Source organism: Geotrypetes seraphini, chromosome 7 (assembly GCF_902459505.1).
Source record: "Geotrypetes seraphini chromosome 7, aGeoSer1.1, whole genome shotgun sequence".
In the NCBI taxonomy this organism is placed as follows: Eukaryota; Metazoa; Chordata; class Amphibia; order Gymnophiona; family Dermophiidae; genus Geotrypetes; species Geotrypetes seraphini.
In genome coordinates this window covers 163,353,812-163,380,887 of record NC_047090.1, presented here as the reverse complement: position 1 = coordinate 163,380,887, position 27,076 = coordinate 163,353,812, and the positions used below count along the sequence as shown (strand labels likewise).

General features: G+C 44.8%; 2 protein-coding genes across 4 annotated transcripts in view; one reads left to right on the top strand and one right to left on the bottom strand.

Annotated features, from left to right (window-relative positions):
• BEGAIN (brain enriched guanylate kinase associated) overlaps positions 1-27,076 on the bottom strand; it is a 205,462-nt gene that overhangs the window by 11,850 nt on the left and 166,536 nt on the right. For all 3 annotated transcript variants that reach the window (XM_033951536.1, XM_033951538.1, XM_033951537.1), the window contains 2 exons: positions 11,038-11,145; positions 1,471-1,554 (listed from right to left, as the gene is read on the bottom strand). In XM_033951536.1, the coding sequence (XP_033807427.1) occupies positions 1,471-1,554; positions 11,038-11,145 (192 nt within the window). The remainder of the gene's footprint in view (positions 1-1,470; positions 1,555-11,037; positions 11,146-27,076) is intronic.
• Positions 1-27,076, top strand: part of WDR25 (WD repeat domain 25) — a 260,069-nt gene that overhangs the window by 212,811 nt on the left and 20,182 nt on the right. The gene's annotated exons all lie outside the window — the stretch shown is intronic.

Sequence of the window (27,076 nt, the reverse complement as noted above, 5' to 3'; positions counted from 1 at the left end):
GGTTTATATACTGGGTCATCTCCCAGTGGAGCTCAACTCGGTTCACATATAATTAAGACTAGAGTACATAGCAGAAAACATAGGAGAAGGAAGAACCAATTAAAAATTAAAGTACATAAGAAAAGCATAAGAAAAATAACTTTAATATTATCATTTTGTTGAGGATGTAGTTAAACCATTTAAAAATTGTGAGAACAAAGTTTTCAGGAATTTACGAAATAATTGCAGCTGGCCTAAAAGCCTAATGGAGTCAGGAAGTTCATTCCAGATCTCTACAAACTTGAAAACAAAAGATCGACTGAGCTTCCCAGCAGATTTAATTCCCTTAAAGGAAGGGAAGGCTAACTTATATCTTTGTGTGTTTCTCAAATGGCAAAGTTTAAGGGTATTCCAACATAAGGGAACAAAAGGATCCAATATTCCATAGAGAAGCTTGAAGATTATGCATGCGCATTTAAACTGGATCCTAAAGCGAACTGGGAGCCAGTGAAGCTTTATCAACAAAGGGGAAAACATGATCATACTTTCGTTTCCCAAAAATGAGCTTAGCTGCAGTATTCTGTATTAATTGAAGTCGTTTTAGACTGCTCTTCTTAAGGCCTAGATAAATTGAGTTACAATGATATGGAGGAAAGGGTTCATAGATAACGGCACGAAAGACAAAGGCGCTCCCAGACAATTGAGTGCAGCACGGAGGTGTGCGCCGCTCAAAATTACTGTTTTTAGGGGCTCCGACGGGGGTTTTTGTTGGGGAACCCCCCCACTTTACTTAATAGACATCGCGCCGGCGTTATGGGGGGTTTGGGGGGTTGTAACCCTCCACATTTTACTGTAAACTTTAAAAACAGGGAAAAAGTGAAGTTTTCAGTAAAATGTGGGGGGTTACAACCCCCCAAACCCCCCACAACGCGGCGCTATGTCTATTAAGTAAAGTGCGGGGGTTCCCCCTCCACGCCCCCCCCCCCCCCCCGTCGGAGCCCTAAAAACAGTTATTTTGAGCGGCATGCACCTCCGCGCTGCGCTCAATTGTCTGGGCGCGCTTTTGACCTGACACCGGAGGAAAGGAAGGGGCACGGGGAAGGAGGGGAGGGGGGAGGGGCCTCACCACTCTAGGCACTTCTCACCCTCACTAAGCCACTTTTCTTTCCAGTGCACCTATGTCTAACCTTTCTAAAATATATTTAATCTCATTCTCCCCAAAATATCTAAACTAACTGCGCATAAACTGCCACTCCCGAAAGAGACACCGGAGAATTATGAAAATGCAATCGGTTGCCTTGCCATCTATTCCCCAAAGAACATGTCAGCCCCAGGAACGGTGGACCTATGAAACAAGGCCCAAGGAGCCATTCTTGAACTCTGGTATCTTGCAAGGCAGTCACATAAAACAGTGCTGTCTATACGGTACCGGCTGGTTTTAGATCATAGTACATCTTTTACATAAGATCACAGTAAATTTAGCAATGTTACCTCAGAGAGCTTATGTGCCCTGTGGTATGTCTTGCTGCTCTGAAGCAGCTGAGAAGCTAGATTGCAGTCCTTTCTATAGAGTTCCTAAAAAAGTAAAAAGAAAAAAAAAAACAGTTGTAAAGCTTGCATCGAATCTATGTTTGAAGTCATTAAAAAAAAAAATTGCCATTTCGGTGACATTTTACTATTGCACAATATAGTCAGGAAAAACAAAGCATGTACCTTATTTTGTCAGCACTTGCTTTTTTGGGATTCATGCACCCTTTCTGCTCTTTGCAAGCAGGGAAAATAAAACCCCCCTCCCCCAAGTATGCAACCTGGGTATGTATCTACTACTACTATTAATTATTTCTACAGTATAGCGCTACCAGATGCAAACAGCGCTGTACAGAGTCAAACAGTAAGGAAACAGTCCCTGCTCGCTAGAGCTTACAATCTAAACAGGTTGCCCTAAGCTGAAAGGAAACTCTGAAATGCACATGAAAGAACAGATTACAATATCTCTAGTACAGAGTCGATAAACATTGTCTAATAAAACCATGCGTTTCCCATGCAACATAGGTAAGATCAAATCTAAAAGTGAGTTGAGAAATTGATCCATGTTCACAAACCCTAGCCATAATTGCATGTATTGTCTTGCTGGACTATGATCAGAAAAAAATAACCATCAAAGAACAATGGGAAAAATGGAAATTCCCTGTTCCTTGTGTTTATTTCACTTCCGTAGATTAAGTGCACCATTTATAGGCTTCCATTCTACAGGGATGCCACCTCCTAAGAAAATCTTTTCAATTTATTATTCACATTTTCCAAGTCTGAGCTGAACATGAGTTACAAATCAAGGTACAAGTGGAAGAGACTCATGTTATGCATTTAGGGGGCAATTCTATAAAACGGGCACTAACATGCTTGAATTATGTGCATAAATATTTAGAATACTACCATGTATGCGCTTTTGTGTGCACATCTATTCTGTAAATACCCACCTATTTTTGATAGCACATATTTGCAGTGGTGGCGGGTGTACATATAGATGACAGTCATACATGTGCTATAAAGTGTATGCATATCTTAGTCATTTAGTTATCCACAGTTACATCAGCTCTTCTCTGTTCTCTGAGGGCAAGTAGGATATTGAAATCCTCACACCTGGGTGATATCACCAACAGAGCTTTACTCCATCAACTTTTCTGGAAGCCTTTAAGCAGACCTACCATGCATGCATGCCTGTTCCTACCTGCTACTGTCACATGGGGGCTTTCTCTGTCTTCAGTTTCTTTGGTTCATAGTCTAAAGCGCGCGAGGACAAAGGAGTGCCGACAACCGAGCATGGACAACTGAGCGCAGGACTTCATCGCGCCGAAGAAAAACCGTATTTTAAAGGGCTCCGACGGGGGGTATTGGTGGGGAACCCCCCCCCCCCCCCCACTTTACTTAATAGAGATGGCGCTGGTGTTGTGGGGGGTTTGGGGGGGGAACCCCCTCATTATACTGGAAACTTAACTTTTTCCCTATTTTTTAGTATAATGTGGGGGGTTACACCCCCCACCCCCCAACATGGCAGCGTGAGGCAGTGCGATCCTTATTAAGTAGAGTGGGGGTTCCCCCCCCACACACCCCCGTCAGAGCCCTTTAAAATACGGGTTTTCTTTGGCGCGATTAAGCCCTGTGCTCAGTTGTCCTCGCTCGGTTGTCGGCGCGCCTTTGTCCTCGCGCGCTTTTGACCCGTCACCGTGCTGGGATCACTACTTTTTAAAAATATATATCAATGATCTAGACATAATAGTGAGAATTAAATTTGCTGATATCACAAAGTTGTTAAATCACAAAAAGATTGTAAAAAATTGCAAGAGGACCCCGGGAGACTGGGCATCAAAAGGGCAGATGACATTTAATGTGAGCAAGTGCAAGTTGATGTATGTGGGAAAGAGGAACTCAGGATATAGCTACGTGATGCAGGGTTCCACATTAGGAGTCACTGCCCAGGAAAAGGATCTAGGTGTCATCGTTGAGGACAAGTTGAAACCCTCACCTCTATGTTAGGAATTATTAGGAAAGGAATGGAAAACAAAGGTAAAAATGTTATAATGCCCTTGTATCTCTCTATGGTACAGTTTCACCTTGAATACTGTGCGTAATTCTGGTTGCCGTATCAAAAAAGAAGGACACGGAATTAAACCTAATGTTACACAACTTTCTTGGAAAACAAATCTCAAAAGATATTTAAATATCTAGGAATTATTGTAGATTTACACTTATCTTTTAATGATCAGGTCTCTGAAATTGCAAAAAAGTGATTATATTCTTTAAGATCAATTCCAAGCGATCAAGCATTTTTTTTTTAATATTCTTTATTCATTTTCAAAATTACATTAAGTGTAAAATATATTCATTCCACTTATAAACAATCATTGGTACATTATATAAATTTTTTATCCCTTCCCCTTTCCCATCCCTCCCATCCATATATTCCATTATTATATAATATATGTAATAATAAAATACCCCCCTCCCTATATCCTGAACTTTACAAAGGGGATACTTTAAGAAATTTCAGGATGTGTGGAAACCATTAACAAAATATTGTAAGGATTAAGTAAAATTATTTCCCTTTTAATTATCAGTTAAGCATTTTTTTCAATAATAAGAATCTACATACATTAATACATGCATTTTTACATCTAAATTTGACTACTGTAATATTATGTATGCCAGAATCTCTACATTTAACACAAGATTAAACTTCTTGGACATAAAAGTAAGTACAATCACGTTACCCCTCTTTTTCATGAATATCATTGGCTTCCGAAAGCCTCCACAACCCAGTTTAAAATACTTATGTTGACCCATAAATCTTTAAATATTTTACAGCTGGGATAATTGAACTCATTGACTATTACATATATACCACCGCGGACTTTCAAGATAACAAGATAACAGTTTCAAGATAATTTCAAGATAACGGTTTGGCTATTCCTATAGTTAAAAGATCTAGATGGGAAACTTCTCGATCAAAGGCATTTTTTTTTAATCTGGCACCCTCATTGTGGAACCAACTTCAAAACTTTATACGATTGGAATCTAATTTTAAAGCATTTAAAACACTATTAACAACTCACTTTTTTGAATTAGCATTTGGAAAGAAATATTATCTAAATGATGACATATATTAATTAATATTAAATACTATAAAAGTTTCTCCTCTGAGACACAGCAAAATACCTGTTTGGCTGTACTCTTCTGATTGTGTTATAATCATATCCTATGGGGCCCATACTCAAAAAACATAGATGTCCAAAAAGCATCCTAAATCAACACTTGGACATCCTAATCGCCAGAACATCCAAGTGCCAATAATCAAAATGGTCTTTCTGTACAACTAGTGAGGTGTTCCAGCCTCTGTACGTACAGAACATAAGATGGATGTGGTGGAGGTGTGTTATGGGTGGGCTGTAGGCAGTCTCAAGGGCGGGTTAGACATGGACATCTTGTAGCGATAAACAATATGAAAGACATCCTGGACAGAACTTATACATTTGGAACTAAACCTGTTTTAGAAGGGTCTAAGTGCCATAAAGGTTTCCAAACTGACCAGGTGACCACTGCATGCATCATGGTAAGACTCCCCCAGTGCTCATGGACCCCCTCACAACCACAAAGATCAGAACATCAGCACCTGGTATAGGAAAGCCTAGTAGAGCTGCACACAGGTGTCTTACGTTGCCTGGTGGGTGGGCCAGTGAACCATAGAGAGAAGTAGCAAGTCCCATAAGCCACTCTAACCACTACATTCATGGTGGAAAATGTGAGCTCTCCTACCCCCCCCCCCCACCCACCCACACACACATACACATACACACAAACCCTTTCTACTATCATATACAATATGTCCCACTTGCAGCCATAAGGGCTATTTGGGTTGTAGACAAGTAGGTATCTTGAGTTTTAGGGGGCTCACCATAACCTATATGTTCTGGTAAGTTCTGGTAAGATGTTTATCTGGCACCCTTTATGTGAAGTTCACAGCAGTGCCCTCTAAGGTGCCCCACTGCTCTGTTGCCAAGTCTGGGTGGCCAGGACTGGCCCTTCCCACGTCCAAATGGTCTTGTTCTGGGCATTTGGGACTTGGACAAATTTTTGGTCGAAAATATGGTATAAAGATAGACATCCTGGCGGTCTAAGTGTCTCAATGGCCTGGACTTCCAGATAGAGCAGGGGTAGGGAACTCCGGTCCTCAAGAGCCGTATTCCAGTCGGATTTTCAGGATTTCCCCAATGAATATGCATTGAAAGCAGTGCATGCAAATAGATCTCATTCCCTACCCCCGAGATAGAGGATTTAAAAAAAAAATTATTTCAGACATATGGTTGTTTTCCTTTCGAAAATAGACATTTTCTTACTGCTGACTTTGGACGTCTAGCGTCATGTGCTTATATTTGAGATCGGTCTACAGGAATTATTGTTCCAAGTTACATATATTCCCTGCCTTTTTTGCAAGCTTATTCTAGATCTACTGGCAGTTTTTTCTTAGTTTTGTATATATGGGATATACAATAAGAACATGAGAGATTCCCTTCTTTAATCACTTATTATTAATAAGAAGGTAGATTCTTTTTTTTTTTTCTTTGTAAAGAGACTAGAAAGCTTTGGGATTTGAGAAACTACAGATTCCTCACCATTCCACAGTGGTCATAACCACTTAAAAAGAGCCAAAAGTTCTAAAATTCATCCTTAGTGCCCCCTGGAAGGGGGGCTTAGACATTAGAATCTTTTGGGATGAGACTGTTCCAGAATACTAGTTCCTGCATTGCATCCTACCAGCTCTTCATGGACATGCACAGTTTGTAATTACTTGTCCTAAGACAGAAGGCCAAGGAACTCCTCTCACTGGTAACCAAAGGAAAGGAGTGTGGAAAACACACATATGATCTAAGTATTAGCGCCCAAAGAATTGCCTGGCTGAGGGCTTCCGCTCATAATTAGATGTGCAAGAAAGGCTTATTGCTATGCCATCAGGGTCAGATCCCTGACCCAGGGCCATGGGCCATTCTCATTATCAAGACAGGCTTTGGTTAGCAGCCTACCTGCACAATCTGATGGGTGTGTTTTTCAGGAGCATAATAAATCTATTTATAATTTGTGCTGAAACACTAGTGGGGCATTTTCGATAGGACGTCCAAGTCCAACTTTGGATGTTTCTGCAAGGACATCCAAAAGTCAGGTCTGGAAAATGACCATTTTCAAAACTGCAAGACGCCTGTCTTTTTATTTTTTATTTTTTTAATGACCTATATAGACATTCAGGCCCTTAGGATGTCTTAGCTGTATTTGCGTAGTTTTTCAATGATGAGGAGAGTTCCATCTTCTCCACGACCAAAAAAGTTTAAATGAGCTCAATCAAAAGTCAAACAAATGATGATTTTTGCTTATGATCATGAAGACATCATCATCACATACAAAGTTCCATGTGGAAGAAATGGCACAGCAGTGTATTATTGTGATGTTTTGCAAAAAATGCACAAAACCCGACCTCAGTTGCTCTTGGCTGGGCCACTCATTCTTCATGACAACGTTCGCCCACACATGGGGTGGCGGCAGGAGGAATTGAGTGCTCCTCCTGCCGGTTAACTTTGCAGGGGGGGGGGGGACAGGTTCCCTGCCATGGCCACTAAACTGATCATGGCAGGGAGATTTCCATGCCGCGATCGGCTTAGCGGCCCTGTCTATTTGAAATGTAGACCAATATTTTGCTGGCCTATATTTCAGGCACCTATCTCAGTCCTAGGGAGATACCTAGGGCCATCTAAGCTTGCCTAAGTCTACTTTTGGGAGAAACCACACCCACGCCTAGCCTTGGGTGATCTTAGGTGGCCCTACACATCTCCCTAGGACGCCTATAGAATTTGCCTCTTGGTGTAAATATCACATCCTGCTCCTATGACTGGAAACTTTCTATTGTATAAATGTATAGCAATATTTAATGTTATTATTACAACTTCCAGTATTCTTTAGAGCTATTTTCCTATATCCCTACCCTGTATATATTTTTTCATCCCATTGAACAAAATATGAACATATGTCTACTCCATATGTCATGTACCCATTCACAGACCCAACTAGCTGCCATGATGGTTTTATTCTAATGAGATGGCCATGCTGATTCCCAGTGTCAAAGCTCTGGGGAAATTATACTTTAAAGAGCGTCTCCTGTCCTGGATTTCTTCTTCTAAATATTAAGAAGTGAAATATATGTAACAAGAGTGACTATGGCCAGTTTTTAAAGCCTCACAAACAGGTCTGGTTGTCAGCAGATCCAGAATGAATATACTTGATAAACTAGTAATAAACTCAATCACATACCCCATTCAACCCACTCTAAAACTTCTGGGAATGACGATACACCAATGATGCTGCACCATGCAACCACAAATCAACAAAACAATACAGAAATCATTTGCGGTCATGAGAAACCTAAGGCAAATTCAAAAATTCTTCGACAGAAAACAATTCCAGCTCATGGTCCAGTCCCTAGTCCTAGGTCTCCTTGACTACTGATTAAACAACTACAAGCAGTACAAAACACAGCCCTGAGACTAATCTATTCACTAAGAAAACACGACCACATCACCGAGGCATACCTTGACTCATACTGGCTCCCACTGCTGGGGGGGGGGGGGGATTTGTTGGTTGGCAGCAGAAAAGATTGAACATCTCTACTGTTGTGTTTTTGTTTTGTTTTTCTTTTTGCGTTTTTTCTGCGATCGGCACATGCAAATTTAGCGAATCTTCGCTGCTGTCCATCAACCTCATTTGTATGCACGATTTTTGGAAAATGACTCGCTTTTTGAATTTGCTATTGTTAACAGACTGTCACTTTTTAACGTGTTTTTATTTGAGAATCGTGGCCTAAGTGACTTCTAAAATACCAGGAAAAAATAGCCAAGGAGGCAAAAAACTTCAAGCCGCTCTTTCGATATATTAAGGGGAAAGACCCGCGAAGGAAGCAGTGGGGCTGTTGGATGACCATGGAATAAAGGGAGTGCTAAAGGAGGACAAAGCCATCGTCGACAAACTGAACACATTTTTTGCGTTTGTATTTACTGAAGAGGATATACACAACATACCGGAAGCCAACAGGCTATAGGCAGGAAATGAAGACGGGAAACTGACAGGGTTGACGGTCAGTCTAGAAGAGGTATGCAGGCAGATTGATAGGCTTAAAAATGATAAATCCCTGGGACCAGATGGCATCCATCTGAGGGTAATCAAGGAACTGAAAGGGGCTATAGCTGAACTGCTTCGTCTAATAGCCAATCTGTCAATCAAATCGGGAAGGATTCCGGAAGACTGGAAAGTGGCGAATATTACGCTGATCTTCAAGAAAAGTTCGAGGGGAGATCCGGGAAACTACAGACTGGTGAGTCTGACCTCGATACTGGGAAAGATGGTAGAGGCGCTGATAAAGGAACGCATTATTGATCACCTTGACGAACACAATCTGATGAGGACCAACCAGCACAGCTTCAGCAAAGGAAGATCTTTCTTGATGAGCTCGCTGCACTTTTTCGAGGGAGTAAACAGGCAAATAGACAAGTGTGACCCGGTCAACATTGTATATCTGGATTTTCAGAAGGCGTTCGTCAAGGTTCCACATGGACTACTTCAAAAAATTGCGGGCCATGGAATCGAGGGTGAAATACTCACGTGGATTAAAAACTGGCTGGCGAATAGGAAACAAAGAGTGGGAGTAAATGGACAATACTCAGACTAGAAAAGCATCACGAGTGGAGTGCAGCAGGGTTCAGTGCTTGGACCCGTGCTCTTCAACATATTTATAAATGACCTGGAAATTGGTACGACGAGTGACGTGATTAAAATTGCAGACAGTACAAAGTTATTCAGAGTAGTGAAGACGCAGGAGGATTGTGAAGACCTGCAACGTGACATAAACACGCCCGAGAAATGAGCTGTGACATGGCAAATGAAGTTTAACATGGATAAGTGTAAGGTGATGCATATTGGTAACAAAAAATCTTATACACGAATACAGGATTTCCAGTGCAGTACTTAGAGAGACCCCTCCAGGAAAGAGACTTGGGAGTACTGGTCGACAAGTCAATGATAACGCCTCGTAATGTGCGGCGGTGGCGAAAAGGGTGAACAGAATGCTAGGAATGATTAAGAAGGGGATCACGAACAGATCGGAGAAGGTTATCATGCTGCTGTACCGGGCCATGATACGCCCCCACCTAGAATACTGCGTCCAGCACTGGTCGCCGTACATGAAGAAGGACACAGTACTACTCGAAAGGGTCCAGAGAAGAGTGACTTAAATGGTAAAAGGGGCTGGAGGAGTTGCTGTACAGTGAGAGATTGGAGAAACTGGGCCTCTTCTCCCTTGAAAAGAAGAGACTGAGAGGGGACATTATTGAAACATTCAAGATAATGAAGGGAATAGACTTAATAGATAAAACAGGTTGTTCACCCTCTCCAAGGTGGAGAGAATGAGAGGGCACTCTCTAAAGTTCAAAGGGGATAGATTCCGTACAAACTTTTTCACTCAGAGAGTGGTAGAAAACTGGAATGCTCTACCGGAGGCTGTTATAGGGGAAACACCCTCCAGGGATTCAAGACAAAGTTAGACAAGTTCCTGCTGAACCAGAACGTAAGCAGTTAGGGCACTGGTCTTTGACCTAGGGGTCGCCATGTGAGCGGACTGCTGGGCACGATGGACCACTGGTCTGACCCAGCAGCGGCAATTCTTATGTTCTTACTTGAGATTATCAAAGAACATTGACAGATTGCTGGGAGGATCCACTAGAGCCCTTGAGTTTCCACAGACGTGCTAAAGACAGATGCTTAAGGTAACCGTACAAAGGAAAGTTCCAGCTGCCTGTTCTTAATGACAGGTACTTATCATTTGAGAGCCATTGTTTCAAACAGTTTCCAAGTTATGAACAGAAGAAAGATACTGGAAAATATGTACTTAATAGATGCTATTTTTAGATCAACTCAAATGTATAAATACAGGCTAAAAGCCTTACCCCTTCTCTCTGGCTACCTCATCTCTTGACTCTCTCTTTCTACCTCCTGTCTTCCCCCTCACAACACCCCCACATCTCACCTATTCAGAGATACACAGGAAAAACTCTTTTCTCTCTTTCCCAAAAGCATAGAAGGAACTCTAAATTCATGGTGTATCTTTCTTCTAAGCATTGCATCTCTGTAATATTAAGCCTATGTCTACAAAATATATTATTTATGCAACCACTCTTGGTTATTATTGTCATTAATTTACTTCCTGCTGCAACCCTTGAGGCCTGAACCCAGGACCTCTAGCGCACCCACAAAAGATTAGCCAAAAAACATACATTTAAACACGAAAGATTACAGTTAGATACAGTAAATGGCAGATTTCCAAAGCTGTTAATTGCCTAATTTAAGAATTTTTTAAGATAAAACCATTTCACACATGCTCACTGTTCTAATCAATGCTACAAATAATAGCAAAATACAATTTAGAATGTAAACAGTTTTGCTTTTAAAAAGGGTTCGTTAAGTACTTACATTGTCTTCTGATAACTTATCTATTGTCACTTTGGCCTCTATTAAATGGTTATTGAGTGTAATTATTTCATGCCCTAAGGCTCTTTTTTCTTCTTCATAATGTTGGCCCTGCACACAACAACAGAAATAAAAGGAAAGCAAAAATCAATGCATTAAATACACACAGTCTATGTGACTTTCTTTTTCAAAATTTGGAGCAGTTTTATAAGCTTTTAAAATTAATTGGTTACAGAGAATAAAACCTGTAGCATTACTTTAGCAGGGTCTGCAACTGATGCACAAAAGACTTTTGCCACATTTTTGCCCGTTGGAGGTGGAGAGTAGGGGAAAGGCTTAATAATTCATGTTATACTATCTTGCCACAATATAACAATTATAGGAACAAATCTGCACAATCAACAACAGCAGGAAATAAAAATCTAATAAATGAATTGAAAAGTTTCATTCCCTCCCCATCCAAAAACAAGGCCCATGTGTTTCTTAGATTTGCTTTTAATATCTCCTAACAAAAGACCAAGACGCTTAATTGCCTCGGCAGTAATATGAGAGGGTCCTGAAAACTTCTCAGCCCAACCAACTTCTTAAATTCTGAGCGTTATTTTGCCACTGCAGCTGAAAAGAGTGTTATTTTATTTTGCAATGTGCCAATTTGCAGAATCGTAATGCTGTGCTTTGAAATTGCTTCAGATCACTGATTGAACCGTGTCAACAAAATATGTGGAATTTTCAAGGGTGAAACTCCAAGTCGTCATAAAGTTCCTATTCCTGCAGAAGAAAACTCCAAAGGAAATCCATGAATGTATGATTCAAATATTGAGTGACATATGCCCATCATACTCCACAGTGAAGAAGTGGTGGGCAAACTTTTTCTGTAGAGATTTTGAGACCGAAGATGCAGCGAGATCTGGGAGGCCTCAAACGGTGTCAGCTCCTGAAATTGTTGACCATGTCCATGACCTGATTTTGGCAGATTGGTGAATTTCGGCTGAAACATTTGTTGAGACACTACAGATATCCAGGGAATGTATTGGATGTATAATCCACAAGCAGCTGGGTATGCAGACGCTATCAGCAAAGCGGGTGCCCAAATGTTTGAATGCTTGAAGAGAATCGATGTCGAGTGGACACTTCCAAATTGATTTTGCTGCATTGTCAGCGAGCTGGTGCCAACTTTTTTTGAAACGACTAGTTACTGTTGATGAAGCTACTATTTTCCTGAGACAAAACAACATATTCACTATTGCAGTGGTATTTACCTTTTTCTTTTTGTGTTGAGTAACATAGTAACATAGTAGATGACAGCAGATAAAGACCCGAATGGTCCATCCAGTCTGCCCAACCTGATTCAATTTAAATTTTTTAATTTTTTCTTCTTAGCTATTTCTGGGCAAGAATCCAAAGCTTTACCCTGTACTGTGCTTGGGTTCCAACTGCTGAAATCTCTGTTCAGACTTACTCCAGCCCATCTATACCCTCCCAGCCATTGAAGCCCTTCCCAGCCCATCCTCCACCAAACAGCCATATACCGACACAGACCGTGCAAGTCTGCCCAGTAACTGGCCTAGTTCAATATTTAATATTATTTTCTGATTCTAAATCTTCTGTGTTCATCCCACACTTCTTTGAACTCACAGTTTTACTCTCCACCACCTCTCTCGGGAGCGCATTCCAGGCATCCACTACCCTCTCCGTAAAGTAGAATTTCCTAACATTGCCCCTAAATCTACCACCCCTAGCTTTGAGGGTTTAGTTCCTTGGCTTTTGAGAGGGGTTCTGAGATGTGTATGGAGCATGTGTAGAAATTATTGGTGAGTTTTCATGCTCCCTCTTCATTATTAAGTTGGTAGTTGAAATCACCCATTATATTATACCATACCATACCAACTCTTGTATCCTGCAAATGTCAGCTGAGAATCATTGTGGCTTCACAATATTAGAACTGCTACAGAGATATAGACATCCTGCAAACAGAATGGTTAGATAGGCTGGAGCGAGCTTGGACAGCAACTTCAGCATTTGGAACCTAGGACAATACCAGGTGAACATGCCTGATGTGGATTGGGTCACACTTTCCTCTGCTTCCGGCAACAGCAGGAAGCTATTAAAAACTCTTTGAATGGAGCAAGACTCAGGCAACTGGTATCTGAACCAACAAGGGATCAGGCAATACTGGACCTAGTACTTATCAACGGGGAAAGTATCACAGAGGTCTCGGTGGGTGAAACTTTGGCCTCCAGTGACCACAATATGATATGGTTCAATCTCAGGAAAGGTTTCACGAAATCTACCACAATGACCAAGGTTCTCAAATTCAAAGACACAAACTTCCAAGACATGGGAGACTTCGTTCACCAGGCGCTACAAAGCCAAGCAGACACCGTCAGCATGGAAGAAATGTGGTCAACTCTGAAAGCCACCATACAGGAAGCAACAAACCGCTATGTTAAATCATTAAGCAAACGGAGTAGGAACAACAAGCCACAGTGGTTCTCTACGGAGATCTCGGACATCATCAAAGAGAAGAAAAAAGCATTCATCTCTTACAAACAATCAGGGACACAGGACTCTAGAGTAAAATATCTGGCCAAGTCAAGGGCCGTCAAAGCAGCAGTTAGGGAGGCCAAATTCCGCATGGAGGAGTCTCTAGCAAAGAACATCCAGAAAGGAGATAAATCTTTCTTCAGGTATATCAGTGACAGAAATAAGAACTCGGGCGGGATAGTACGTCTCAGAAAACCAGACGGAGACTTTGTAGAAACGGACTCGGAAAAAGCCCAACTGTTAAATAAATACATCTGCTCAGTCTTCACCCACGAGGCGCCGGGAATCGGCCCTCAGCCACAGACAAGGGTTAAATCAGTTGACCCGTTTAGTAATTTCAAGTTTACACCCAGCAGCGTCTATTGCAAGCTGTCAAAAATCAAGGTCAACAAGGCAATGGGGCCTGACAACCTACACCCTAGGGTGCTCAGGGAGTTGGGTGATGTCCTAGCGGAACCGCTATCCGCGCTCTTCAATCTCTCCCTTAGTACAGGTAACGTCCCGATGGACTGGAAGACAGCTAACGTCATCCCACTCCACAAGAAAGGCTCCAAGATGGAGATGGCAAATTACAGACCAGTGAGTCTCACATCGATAGTGAGCAAACTAATGGAAACCCTAATCAAACACCAATTGGATAGAATCATGGACGAGGAGAAACTACGGGATCCCCGCCAACATGGATTTACTAAGGGGAGATCCTGCCAATCCAACCTGATCAGCTTCTTTGACTGGGTGACGAGGAAGCTGGATGCTGGTGAGTCCCTGGACATCGTCTACCTGGATTTCAGCAAAGCATTTGATACCGTACCACACCGCAGGTTGCTAAGCAAGATGAGTTCTTTAGGTTTGGGCGACACATTGACAAATTGGGTTGGGAACTGGCTTGGAGGTAGGCTTCAGAGGGTAGTGGTGAATGGCACCCCCTCCGAAATGTCAGAGGTGATAAGTGGAGTGCCACAGGGCTCCGTCCTGGGCCCGATCTTGTTCAACATCTACATAAGAGACTTGACAGAAGGGCTCCGAGGAAGAATAACATTATTCGCCGATGATGCCAAGCTAAGCAATGTAGTGAACAAGAGCACAACAGACAATAATTCAATGGCAGATGATATGATGCATGACCTACTTCTACTGGAGCACTGGTCTAGGTCCTGGCAACTCAGTTTCAATGCCAAAAAATGCAAAGTCATGCACCTGGGAAGCCGAAATCCATGCAAGATTTACACCCTAAATGGCGAGATCTTGACAAAAACTGAAGCAGAAAGAGACTTAGGGGTGATTGTCAGGGAAGACATGAAGTCTGCAAATCAAGTTGAGCAAGCTTCATCCAAAGCAAGGCAAATCATAGGTTGCATACGCAGGAGTTTCGTCAGCCGTAAACCTGAAGTCATTATGCCACTGTATAGATCCATGGTGAGACCGCACCTGGAGTACTATGTGCAATTTTGGAAGCTGCATTACCGCAAGGATGTGCTGAGACTGGAATCGGTCCAGAGAATGGCCACCAGGATGGTCTCGGGACTCAAGGAGCTCCCATACGAGGAGCGGTTAGGGAAGTTGCAGCTCTACTCACTAGACGAACGTAGAGAGAGGGGAGATATGATCGAGACATTCAAGTACCTCACAGGTCGCATCGAGGTGGAAGAGGATATCTTCTTTTTCAAGGGTCCCGCGGCAACAAGGGGGCATCAGTGGAAAATCAGGGGCGGGAAACTGCACAGTGACACTAGGAAGTTCTTCTTCACCGAAAGGGTGGTTGATCGCTGGAATAGTCTTCCACTTCAGGTTATTGAGGCCAGAAGCGTGCCAGATTTTAAGGCCAAATGGGACAAACATGTGGGATCTATCCGCAAAGATAGATAGGGAGGGTCATTGGAGTGGGCAGACTTGATGGGCCGTGGCCCTTATCTGCCGTCTATTTCTATGTTTCTATGTAACTTTACAGTCTTTGACCCAGATATACCAACGAAGAGACAAGTTAATTTAATCATGTATTTTTAATGGGTATAACTTATGGGCCATCTAGATGGACTATTCAGGTCTTTATCTGCCGTCATTTACTATGTTACCTGGCAGAAACCGAAAGAGTAGCAACTTTCCAGAGCTTAGATTGTGATGTCATAATGCCTCATTCCACCAATGCCCAAGAGCCAGCCTCAGCAGTGATGTCACAATGGCTTGATTAGGTGGCAACTTCAGCAGTTGGAACCTAGGACAATACCAGGTGAACTTTACAGTCTATGACCCAGAAATATCAAAGAAGAAACAAATTAATTTAATCATGTATTTTTAGTGGGTATAACTAATGTGCAGACTGGATGGACTATTCAGGTTTTTAGCTCCATCATTTACTATGTTATATGTTACTATATTATATAGAAATTGCATGGAAGATATCATTCAGAGACTGCATGGAAATGGGTCAATGCATTGAGGAAAAAAGGTGACTTTTCAGTGCTTCCTGGAATTGAAATTATTATACTGTTGCCCAGTTTCTTCATCTGTCTTCTGTCCCGGGGGATGGTAGTGTAACCCTACCCATATATTCCTTCACACATGAAATTTCTATCTAAATGGATTCCACACTGCTATCCGTGTCATGCAGAATATTTATTTTGTTTGATTCAATTCCCTCTTTAATATATAACGCACCCCCCCCCCCCTCCAATTTGATCTGTTCTATCATAGTGATATAATTTGTACCCAGGTAACACAGTATCCCACTGATTGTCCTCCTTCCACCAGATTTCTGAAATGCCTATTATATCTACCTCAAAATTCAGTGCTATATACTCTAATTCTCCTATTTTATTTTTTAGACTTGTAGCATTTGTATACAGACACTTCAAATTGTGTTTTTTCCTTGTATCTACAGGGTGCTGAGAAGATGACAAGGATAACTTGACATATTTACTCTGCTTCCCTCTTAACCACTCTTAGCTTTCTTTCGCCATTTTTGAAACCTCTCTATTAGAACTTCCTATGTGTTGTGATTCAACAGTATCCTTCAAAGATACTCCACACCGAACCATCTGCTCCTGGACGACTGTCGGTCCACCCTTCCCCATCTTAGTTTAAAAGCTGCTCTATTTCCTTTTTAAATGCTAGCGCCAGCAGCTTGGCTGCATCCCAATTAAGGTGGAGTCCATCCTTTTGGAATAGGTCCCCCTTTCCCAGAAGGTAGCCCAGTTCCTAACAAATCTAAATCCCTCAACCCTGCATCATCATCTCAACCACACATTGAGACTTTGGAGCTCTGTCTGCCTCTTGTGTCCTGTGTGTGGAATGGAGATCATTTCTGAGAATGCTACCCTGGAGGAGCCGGATTCCAGCTTTCTACCTAAGAGCCTAAATTTGGCGTCCATAACCTCCCTCCCACATTTTCCTATGCCATTAGTACCTATATGTACCAAGGCAGCTGGTTCCTCCCCAGCACTATCTACTATCCTATCTAAGTGGCTCATGAAGTCTGCCACCTTCACACCAGGCAGGCAAGTGAACAGAATATCCTCACTCCCACCAGCTACCCAGCTATCTACATGCCTAATGATTGAATCTCCTGCTACAACGGCCATCCTAACTCTTCCCTTCTGGGCAGAAGCCCCTGGAGATAGATCCTCGGTGCAAGAGGATATTGCATCTACTGGTGGTCAAGTCCTAGCATCACCAGGGTGATGGTTATCCTTTTAGTGGTCCTCCCTCCTCCAAGGCCGCACAGGGGCTGCCAGACAGGAGGTGGGACTTCTCTACAATGTCCTTGTAGGTCTCCTCTATGTACCTCTCTATCTCCCTCAGCTCCTCCAAATCTATAACTCTAGCCTCAAGGGAACAGACTCATTCTCCAAGAGCCAGGAGCTTTTTGCAGTGAACACACACACATAGGCCTCCTTTTAAGCAGGCGGTAATTTTTCAGCTAGCACGCGCTATAGCTAAAAACGTTAGTGCACTTTAGTAAAAGGAGCCCATAATTTCTCACCAACTAGGAGATAATCATACATGTGACACTCGGTGCAAAACACTGGATAGCTCCCCTCTTGCTGTTGGACTACTATATGCATCTTATTATTGAGCTTCGTAATTCAACCCTATTAAATTATTGGGAATGTTAGACTGGTACAGAGAGCCTTAAGATAATTTGTATGCTTTATTTATCCCCTCTATTACTAAGGCGCTAGCTGATGTAGTGTGCGCTAAATATGCACCCATAGAACATAATGGATGTGCTCGTATTTAGCGCATGCTAATATTTAGTGCACGCTAAATCAGCTAGTGCATCTTAGTGAAAGGACCCCTTAGTGTTTGAGCCTTAGCAAGTAATGAAATGTATTAATAATATGTAATAACCAGTTCACCTGTTGTCCTAAGTATGATAGAAACATAGAACATGATGGCAGAAAAGGGCCACCGGCCCAACAAGTCTGCCCACTCTAAGGACCCTCCCCCCCTAAGCACTTCCTCGAAGTGAACCCACATGCTTAAGTAAAGGAAATGAACTAGGAGTGGGTGGGTATGCAGAATAAGCCAGGCCCTGCCTGCCAGAGACTCTAGCAAAAAGTTCAAGTTTAAAAACTATAACAGGCTTTTACTCTATGGAAACTAGCTAAGTAAAGCTTGCTCTTTTAAGATCTAAAACTATCTTTATAAAAGGAACCTACAGTTTAGCTTTTATCCCCCAAATTAGCAAAGCTCAGAGCAAAATAATGTATACTTATCCAGAGAAATATCCTCTCTGAAAGATGTCCTCTCCTTTCCTCTCGGAGAAAAATATGTCCTCTGCTCCTCTCCTAACTCTAACAAGCAAAAATTGTCTCTGGGTGCTCCACAGAACCAAAAAGCAAAAAAACACTGTGGAGAAGATGTCCAAGATGTAGGCTTTATTGAAGATACAAACGTGAAATCCACATGATAAAATGTCTAGGACCTAAACGATGGGGACATAGGACCCAACACGGTCCGTGTTTCGACTACCCTGTCTTCCTCAGGGTTCCCTAAAAGTCCTAAAGGCGAAAACACGTGGATCAAAGGCTAAAAATCAATCCTGCTCGGGAGCTAAAAATCCCTTCATGCCACACATAAGTATAACACTACAAAAAGTGCAAAAGTACAAAACCATCAAAGTTCTCTTCACTAGGTACCAACACTGAGGGCCTCTTCTATTAAACTGCGCTAGCAATTTTTAGAGCAGAGAGCCACGCTGAATGGCCCGGGTTGCTCCCGACGCTCAAAGGAACTCTGAGTGTCGGGAGCAGCGCAGGCCATTCAGCGCGGCTCACCACGCTACAAACTGTTAGCGCAGTTTAATAGAAGAGGCTGAGTCATTCTTCAATACTATTTTTTTTTTTTAAAGCATCAAATAATTATGGGGTCCTTTAACTAAGTTGCACTAGCCCTTCTTCAATTCTTAACCGCCACCATAGAACCATTCAGGCATCAGGCAACGGCTCCCTCAGCTGCCAGATCGGTGCAACTGTCAAACTGGAAATCGGTAGGTGAGCTCAAAAGAAGCAAACACCAACGAAACTGGAAGTCCCAAATGAAAACAGCAGAGACAGAACAAAAAACCAACAAAAAAGAAATTTAAAAGAAAAATCAACAAAGGCAAAATAAAACAAAAACATAAGCAGGACAAGGGAGACAGAACAAAAGATGACCTAACTGGCCGCCATCTTGTTGGAATATTCATTTCTATCTCTATCTCTACCTCTGTCTTTATATTTTTATCTTTACTTTTCATAAATTGTTTCTTTAGGTACTTTAGTTAGATTGTGAGCCTTTGGGACAGTTAGGGAATTTCCAAGTAGCTATCTTATTTATTTTTATTTATTGTATCTTTTAATGCTTCATTTTTGTAAACCGCTTAGAAACCTCACGGTTATTAACGGTATATAAGAATTAAATTAAATTAAATTTTAGTGCACGCTAAAATGGCTATGTTTTCAGCATTTTTTAAAATGGTAGGTGATCCATACAAGTCCTCAGGATTCCAGGGAGGGAATTCCAGAACTTTACCCCAGCTTTGGAAATCTAGAATGCTCTTGATCTTACATATCGAACACTGTGTTCCTTCATGGAAATTAGTGTCATCCCTCCTTCAGATCTTAATTTTCTACTGGGCTGATATACCTTCCAGAGAGTATGGAAACCTAAAGGAACTTTGGGCTAGATTCACGAACCTGCCCGATCAGGGCAGGTCCGATGAATTCTCGAAACCCCAATACGCAGATGGGGGCGATCTCAGCAAGGTTTATTTATTTATTATTTATTTTTAAAGTTTGCTGATATGTACTACGCAAATTGCCACAACAATAGGTATAATTGGGCCCTTACAGAGCAGCAAGGATGAAAATTGTCAGCCGCTGTACGAATACGCAACAGCATTATTGAAATACTTGGGGCTGGAGCCAAAATAGCTTTTAAGTGCCTTTCTGCACTGTAAGAATTGTACAACTCTGTACACGCAGCACAGGGCGACAGATTGCACCATGTGGCGCTCGGTTGCATGAAAGCTTAAATCGAGCTTGGATTCATGTGAGCGTGTTTCATTCTTCATTGTGTTTGCTGCACAGCTGACAAGCACTGAAAGCTAAGCCTTTGCTGTAAACGAAATGCTCCATTCTAGAAGTGAATTGGCACTTGATTGAGGAGTAAGTTCAGCACAGAAATCGGTAACCACCTTCTGGGTATACCTCGGGCTTAAGAGTTTAATACGCCCTTCATGTTCTTCACTTAGGAGCTCTTTTACTAAGCTTTGTTAGGAACTAACACATGACCTAACACAGCTTACAGTGGTGTACTGTGGGACGTGCTCAGGTGTCCTGCAATAAATACCAAGACCCCGATTCTATTAACGGCACCCAACTGCTAGGTGCTGTTGAGCAGAAATGTCATTCATTTGCTAGACACCATGTATAGAACCACACCTAATGGTGTGTAAGCGCTCTTAGATGCGGTTCATAGACAAGTCGGCGAAAGACAAAGGCGCGCGCCGACAACTGAGCGCAAGACGGAGGCGCGCACCGAAGAAAATTACAGTTTTTAGGGGCTCCGACGGGGGGTTTTGTTGGGGAGCCCCCCCCCCCAGTTTACTTAATAGAGATCGCGCCGGCGTTGTGGGGGGTTTGGGGAGTTGTAACCTTCCACATTTTACTGTAAACTTAACTTTTTCCCTAAAAACAGGGAAAAAGTGAAGTTTTCAGTAAAATGTGGGGGTTACAACCCCCCTCACCCCCCACAACGCGGCGCAATCTCTATTAAGTAAAGTGGGGGGGCTCCCCAACAAAACCCCCCGTCGGAGCCCCTAAAAACTGTAATTTTCTTCGGTGCGCGCCTCCGTCTTGCGCTCAGTTGTCGGCGCGCGCCTTTGTCCCGGCGCGCTTTTGACCTGACACCCTTAGATGCTGGTAGGTGTTAACCCTGGCCTAAGTGTGCCTAAGGGTTCATCGTGGCTTAAATGAGTGTGCTTAAGTCAAAACACACGCAAAATCCACCCTGAACCTTCCCTAAGTACCCATATGTAGAGGTGTAGACGCCTACCTCAAAGTTTTGGCACCTACCAGCTAATTTATTAAATTGTTTTTTTTTTTCATGTGCTTTCAATCAATGGTGTCGATTACCGTATTTTCGCGGATATAACGCGCGCGTTATACGTGATTTTACGTACCGCGCATACCCCTCGCGCGTTATATGCCTGAGCGCGGTATACAAAAGTTTTTAAACATAGTTCCCACCCCGCCCGACGCCCGATTCACCCCCCCAGCAGGACCGCTCGCACCCCCACCCCGAACGACCGCTCGCACGCGCTCCCACCCGCACCCGCATCCACGATCGGAGCAAGAGGGAGCCCAAGCCCTCTTGCCCGGCCGACTCCCCGACGTCCGATACATCCCCCCCCCCGGCAGGACCACTCGCACCCTCACCCCGAAGGACCGCCGACTCCCCAAAAATATCGGGCCAGGAGGAAGCCCAAACCCTCCTGGCCACGGCGACCCCCTAACCCCACCCCGCACTACATTACGGGCAGGAGGGATCCCAGGCCCTCCTGCCCTCGACGCAAACCCCCTCCCCCCCAACGACCGCCCCCCCCAAGAACCTCCGCCCGTCCCCCAGCCGACCCGCGACCCCCCAGGCCGACCCCCACGACACCCCCACCCGCCTTCCCCGTACTTTGTGTAGTTGGGCCAGAAGGGAGCCCAAACCCTCCTGGCCACGGCGACCCCCTAACCCCACCCCGCACTACATTACGGGCAGGAGGGATCCCAGGCCCTCCTGCCCTCGACGCAAACCCCCCTCCCTCCAACGACCGCCCCCCCCAAGAACCTCCGACCGACCCGCGACCCCCCTGGCCGACCCCCCCACCCCCCTTCCCCGTACCTTTGGAAGTTGGCCGGACAGACGGGATCCAAACCCGCCTGTCCGGCAGGCAGCCAACGAAGGAATGAGGCCGGATTGGCCCATCCGTCCTAAAGCTCCGCCTACTGGTGGGGCCTAAGGCGCGTGGGCCAATCAGAATAGGCCCTGGAGCCTTAGGTCCCACCTGGGGGCGCGGCCTGAGGCACATGGGCCAAACCCGACCATGTGTCTCAGGCCGCGCCCCCAGGTGGGACCTAAGGCTCCAGGGCCTATTCTGATTGGCCCACGCGCCTTAGGCCCCACCAGTAGGCGGAGCTTTAGGACGGATGGGCCAATCCGGCCTCATTCCTTCGTTGGCTGCCTGCCGGACAGGCGGGTTTGGCTCCCGTCTGTCCGGCCAACTTCCAAAGGTACGGGGAAGGGGGGTGGGGGGGTCGGCCAGGGGGGTCGCGGGTCGGTCGGAGGTTCTTGGGGGGGGGCGGTCGTTGGAGGGAGGGGGGTTTGCGTCGAGGGCAGGAGGGCCTGGGATCCCTCCTGCCCGTAATGTAGTGCGGGGTGGGGTTAGGGGGTCGCCGTGGCCAGGAGGGTTTGGGCTCCCTTCTGGCCCAACTACACAAAGTACGGGGAAGGCGGGTGGGGGTGTCGTGGGGGTCGGCCAGGGGGGGCGCGGGTCGGCTGGGGGACGGGCGGAGGTTCTTGGGGGGGGGCGGTCGTTGGGGGGAGGGGGTTTGCGTCGAGGGCAGGAGGGCCTGGGATCCCTCCTGCCCGTAATGTAGTGCGGGGTGGGGTTAGGGGGTCGCCGTGGCCAGGAGGATTTGGGCTCCCTCCTGGCCCAATATTGTCGGGGAGTCGGCGGTCCTTCGGGGTGGGGGTGCGAGTGGTCCTGCCGAGGGGGGAGAAGAATCGGACGTCGAGGGGGGGCATCAGGCTTTCAGAATGGGGACAGGACTTCAAGGGGGGACAGGCAGATCTTCAAGGGGGACAGGCAGACCTTCAAGGGGGACAGGACTTCAAGGGGGGACAGGCAGACCTTCAAGGGGGGACAGGACTTCAAGGGGGACAGGCACGGAGAGGCGGGGCAGTGCACCGAAAGTCAGGGCGGGTGAACGGTGAGTCGGGGCAACCAGAGGAGAGTCGGGGCAGTGCACCGAAAGTCAGGGTGAGTCGGGGCAACCAGAGGAGAGTCGGGGCAGTGCACCGAAAGTCAGGGTGAGTCGGGGCAACCAGATGAGAGTCGGGGAGGGCGAAAGGAGAGTCGGGGTGGCCAGAGGAGAGTCGGGGAGAGCGAAAGGAGAGTCGGGGTGGCCAGAGGAGAGTCGGGCAGCATGCGCGTTATATGCCTGAGCGCGGTATAGAAAAGTTTTTGTACATATCATCGTGATTTCTGCGCGCTATACCCCTGTGCGCGTTTTACAATGGTGCGCGTTATATCCGCGAAAATACGGTAAGCCAATTAAAAAAAATTAAGTTAGGCGCCTACATTGGCTAGATGCACTGATCTAGGCGTTTAACTTCAGGTGTCTGTGAGAGAGTCAGGGATTCTCCCTCAATAATGCTGCTATTCTATCAATGGGCAACAGAGGGCAATGGTTTATTGAGCTGGCAGTTAGGCCATCCTCCAGGAGGTGGCGCTAACTGCCCAGAACAGAGCCTGTTGAGTCAAAAGGGGTGGGACTCAGGCAGGAAGAGATTCATCTGCCCAGCTCCCTGTGGAAGAGAGACTTCCCTGAGCAGAGAAGGTTCAGAATTGAATTACTTCCCTAGCCGTGGGCACATAAGCTTCCTCTGCCCCATCCTGCCTCCTCTGACATCACTTCCTGTTTCTGTCTGTAGAGGGTGTTATTGAATATTGAAGGTAGGGGAAAGATGATGATAGGTTGAGGGAAAGATGATTATGGGAAAGGTGATACTGAAGGTGGGGGGAAAGATGCCAAATTGGGATAGGAGTGGAAGAGAGCAGAAGAGCTGTATGGAAGAGAAAGGACACTGCAACAAGTTTTGTCTCATTCTGTTACATTTTCAATGCTACAGCATCTGGAACTCCCCTTATGTCATTTTTGTAGGATTATTTCTCCTAGTCCAATTTGGCCCATTTTGGAACTGTGCCAAGGTTCATTCAATTCTGAGAGTTATTTTGCCACCTGACTGAGTTGTAAAGAATAAAAAGATTAATAGGAAAAGGGGAAATGATCCCTAACCTGGCCACTTTTTTCACATTGGTAAAATTGCATGTAGTATATTGGGAGATGCAAATTGTAGATATTTTCATGCAGATAAACATGCATTTACCGGTGTAAACATTTTTGTATATTAACCCCATATTAGATTACTCTATCCCCTCCCCCCCCACCCATACATATACACACACACAGATAAATTCTTCCTAATTTAGCTTTCCCTGCAGTTGTGATAAGATGTGTTGATAATTAAGTAAATCACTAACAAAAGGAAATTTGTTTTGGCAGTTGGCTAATAGATACGCTGGGGTAAGGAAAACAGATACGTGTACCGATCGGTTTGCGACCCGATTTCCCTACGACCCGATTCACTAACCTCGTGGCTGATGACCTCCGGTCCGATTCTGACCCCGCATGCAAAGTAGGAAGGGCCGCGATTCACTAACAAAAAGCAGGCACACCGACTGGATTGGCCGATCCAAAAACAAGCGACTGTTCAGGTCCAGTCGCTTGTGTAAAAACCCTGCTCTCTGCCCCGATTCTCCTGCTCCTATCAGCCCCCAATCTCCTCCTCATGTTAGCCCCCAATCTCCTGCTCTGGCCGCCCTGCTCTTATCCCGAATCTCTCCTGCCTGCCGCCCTGACTTGCCCCGAATCTCTCCTGCCCTTCCCCGCACTGCGAGCCCGTGGTTTTAACCCGCGGGTTTAAAGCGGGTTAAAACCACGGGCTCGCGAAAAAGTTAAAAAAAGAAAAAGATTTTGTGCTGCTCTGCCGGGCACGGAGGGCCAGCGCATGCGCAGACCATCTACATTATCTTCCCATAGGAGATCATAGAAAGTCAGACGATTTGTTCCAAAAACTCAAAGTGACCAGTGTATTTATTTTAAAAAAATGTATCTCGTATACTAAAATGAGAGTCTTTCCTTTATTTTTGGAAGCAGGTGGAAGCGCAGCTCTACTCCCAAGCCTCTGCCATCTGCCAGCCTCCCTTTCCACACCACCCCGAGCCAACATAGCCGGTCCGGACGTTTGAAGAGCAGGCTGCTATACAGTATTTGAGAAGAGCGCCATCCTGATAAACAGTCACATACACATGTGTTACATATAAACACGCACATCGATGAGCGCGTCTTTGACGTACGTGCAGACATGTGACACATGCGTACGCACTCGCAAACCGAGGTTGGACTGTATTTCTTTAGTATATGCAGTCCCATAGCCAGCATTGGCTTCCTCCATAATTCCTGACTAAGCTTCCTGAGGAGGCCTTTTACTAAGTGGTGGTAAAAATGGCCTTTTTCTGTTTCTTGTATTAATGGCTTATCATTCTTGGTAGATGTTCTACATCCTATCTAGATTAAGCAGAAGGAGTTTTAACTTGTTCTTCCGATGTCTTTGAAAAAGTTCATGTTTCTTATGAAATTGTCCTCTTTTGCTTTGGATTCCGTACCTGCTAAGAGCATACAGTCTTGTAATAAATAACTTGAACGCACACAGTCAAACACATGCATAAAAGGTGCAACATAGCTCTTTACTAGTTCAGAAACCTGAGTCCTGTTACTTCACAAGCTCAGGAAAAGAAAATGTTGTCTCTTAAGTCAAAGGCAAAAGTCTTAAAATGGGCCTGTGGCTTATAGGGCCCAAGATACTGTCCATGGCCAGTGGCTACCATGCCCCAAACACAGATTGCGATAGTCTCTCTCTAGTCAGGTACCATGGTCGGGCCCCAGCCAGACCCCAGAGAAAAGTCAGCATAAGAAGTTGGTTTATCTCAGCCAAGTAGAGTGCTACCCGAGAAGGGCGACAAAAGTGATAAAAGGTATGACGCAGACAGGTTAGAAAGACTGGGGCTCTTCTCCCTGGAGAAGCGGAGACTCAAGGAGACATGATAGAGACATACAAGATCATGAAAGGCATAGAGAAGGTGGAGAGGGACAGATTCTTCAGCCTATTGGGAACCACAAGAACAAGGGGGCACTCGGAGAAGTTAAAAGGGGACAGGTTCAGAACCAATGCTAGGAAATTATTTTTCACTCAAAGGGTGGTGGACACCTGGAATGCGCTTCCGGAGGATGTGATAGGACAGAGTACATTACGGGGTTTCAAGGAGGGAAGGGATAAATTCCTGAAGGACTCGGGGATTGAGGGATACAGACAGGGATAGAGATAGGACTAAGAAGGTTAATAGATAGAAGGGAACAGGGGAATGAAGGATTTCAGACAAAAATCACTTTACAGGTCATGGACCTGATGGGCCGCCGCGGGAGCGGGCTGCTGGGCGCGATGGACCTCTGGTCTGACCCAGTGGAGGCAACTGAAAATAAGACCTAATTGGAAAATAAGCCCTAGAATGATTTTTCAAGATGCTCGTAATATAAGCCCTACCCACAAAGCCCCCCCTCAAATGTCCACGGCAGGAGTGCCCAATTCCTCCTGCTGTTAGCCCCATTATTCCCCGAAACCCACCAAACACTCCCCGTCTCCACCCCAACACCACCCTGACACTATCCACTTCCACCCCAACATGAAAAAATAAGACATCCCCTGAAAATAAGCCCTAATGCATCTTTTGGAGCAAAAATTAATATAAGACTCAGTCTTATTTTCAGGGAAAAACAGTAGCTATTGTAGTCATGGCATATACTGGGCTTCTCAACCCACACCTTGGGAAGATCTCTCCTCCTGGAGATCTCTTGCCTTGGGGCTTCCCTGAACTATTCCACTCTAGGGAATATGAACTCCACCCTGTCTGAGTCCTACCCCCTTGAATCAGCAGAGTTGTTCCACCTTCCTTAAGGTGGCTTACTCTTCAGCTAGTGCCCCCTGCTGTACAGTGGCACAATTGCAGTATCAGTGAGGGAGAGCTCTTTACTAACCCTGATTCCCTCACAGGCAGTGGCGTACCTAGGGTATGTGGCACCCGGGGCCCATCATTTATTGACACCCCCCCCCCCCCATGTAAAAAAAT